Source organism: Quercus suber, unplaced genomic scaffold (genome assembly GCF_002906115.3).
Source record: "Quercus suber isolate HL8 unplaced genomic scaffold, Cork oak 2.0 scaffold_213, whole genome shotgun sequence".
Classification (NCBI taxonomy): Eukaryota; Viridiplantae; Streptophyta; class Magnoliopsida; order Fagales; family Fagaceae; genus Quercus; species Quercus suber.
Window position 1 is genome coordinate 1,033,026 of NW_027069671.1, and position 1,715 is coordinate 1,034,740.

Consider the following 1,715-nt stretch of genomic DNA (forward strand, 5'->3'; position numbering starts at 1 on the left):
ATGGCCATTATTTTGAGGTTTGTTGATAAAAATGGTTTCATTAAAAAGCGTTTCTTTCATGTTGTGCATGTTAGAGATACTACTGCATTGACCCTAAAAAAGGAGATATGTGCTATCATTTCTCGTTACAACATTCACATTGAGAATATTCGAGGTCAAGGGTATGATGGAGCTAGTAATATGCTTGGTGAATGGAATGGATTACAAGCTCTATTTCTTAAAAAATGTCCATATGCTTATTATGTACATTGCATGGCTCATAGGTTGCAATTGGATTTAGTTACATCATCTAGAGAAGTGAAAGTTGTTCATCAATTCTTTGATCATTTGACTAATATTATCAATATTGTCGTTGGTTCTAGTAAGCGTAATGATGAATTGCAATATGCTCAAAAAGAACAAATTGAGAATATGATTGCTTCAAATGAAATTGAGATTGGAAGAGGAGCAAACCAAATTGGTACTTTGCAACGGGCTGGAGATACATGTTGGAGATCTCATTTTCAATTTATTTATAGTTTGATAAAAATGTTTGATGCAACTTGCAAAGTTATCAATACTATCTCTGAGGAAAGGGCTAATTATAAACAACGAGGTGATGCTGAGGGAGCTTATCAGGTATTAACATCATTTGAATTTGTTTTAGTTTTGCATATGATAAAAGAGATTATGGGAATTACTAATATTCTTTGCCAAACTTTGCAACAACATTTTCAGGATCTTTTAAATGCCATACATTTAGTTTCAACTACAAAATCACTTATTCAAAAATTGAGAGATGATGGATGGAAGTCTTTACTTGATAGTGTTACATCATTTTGTAGACAACATGAAATTGATATTCCTGATTTAAATGCTCGTTACACTAAAGCTCAAGGTAAATACCGTCATTAAGATGAAGCTTTGACAACAATAGAACATCATTTAAGAATTGACATATTTTTAGCTACAATAGATTTTAAATTGCAATAATTGAATAGTAGATTTTGTGAATGAGTTTTGGCAATTGTTCCCTAACTCACATTTTAATTCTAGAGTCTGTTTTAGGGTTTTGTCACGGAATAACCAAAGGGGGAGATTGTATGGTTGAATTTATTCAACCATGTGTTAGCTTTATTCCTTTACAAATTTTCTTGTAATTATGTAAGGGTTATGTTTGAAAGAGTGTGAAGAATTGATCAAGTGTGTGCAATCAAAGGCTTCTCGCGACTGACTCGCAAGTGATGACTCACTAGAAGTATCACACGTGTGAAGCACACAGGAAGTTAAAAGGTCAAGACAGCTAGATCACTACAAGACAAAAAGTAGATTTTGGTCGTTCTGTTATTTGGCGACTGGAACTCATAACTCATCCCAGTCTCGAGTCACTCGCCAAAGCACCCTGCTTTGCAGAAAAATGACTTTTCACATTCCTCTCATACCCTACTATAAATACCTTTATACCATGAAATGTAAAGAGCTTCCAAAGAAAATTTTGAGAGATAAACCCTAAAGGAAACCAAGATTAATTCATCCACAATCTTATACATTTAAATCTCCAAATTTCTCTACTCTCACCCTCTCCATTGTCATACCCTTGAGAGGATTTTTAACCAAATCCTTACCTCACCATATTCATATCAGTGAGAAGGTTATTTGGCGCTTGGGAAGCAATTCAAAAGAGAACCAAATTTTGGTTGATGCAATGGGCTTATTGTGGGATCTGGTAAGCTAGA

General features: G+C 34.1%; 1 protein-coding gene across 1 annotated transcript; it reads left to right on the forward strand.

Moving 5' to 3' along the window:
* Positions 1 to 894, forward strand: LOC136070129 (uncharacterized). Its single transcript, XM_065779564.1, has one exon. It carries the CDS (start codon positions 1 to 3, stop codon positions 892 to 894), a length of 894 nt encoding a protein of 297 aa, XP_065635636.1.
* The last annotated feature ends 821 nt before the right edge of the window (positions 895 to 1,715 follow it).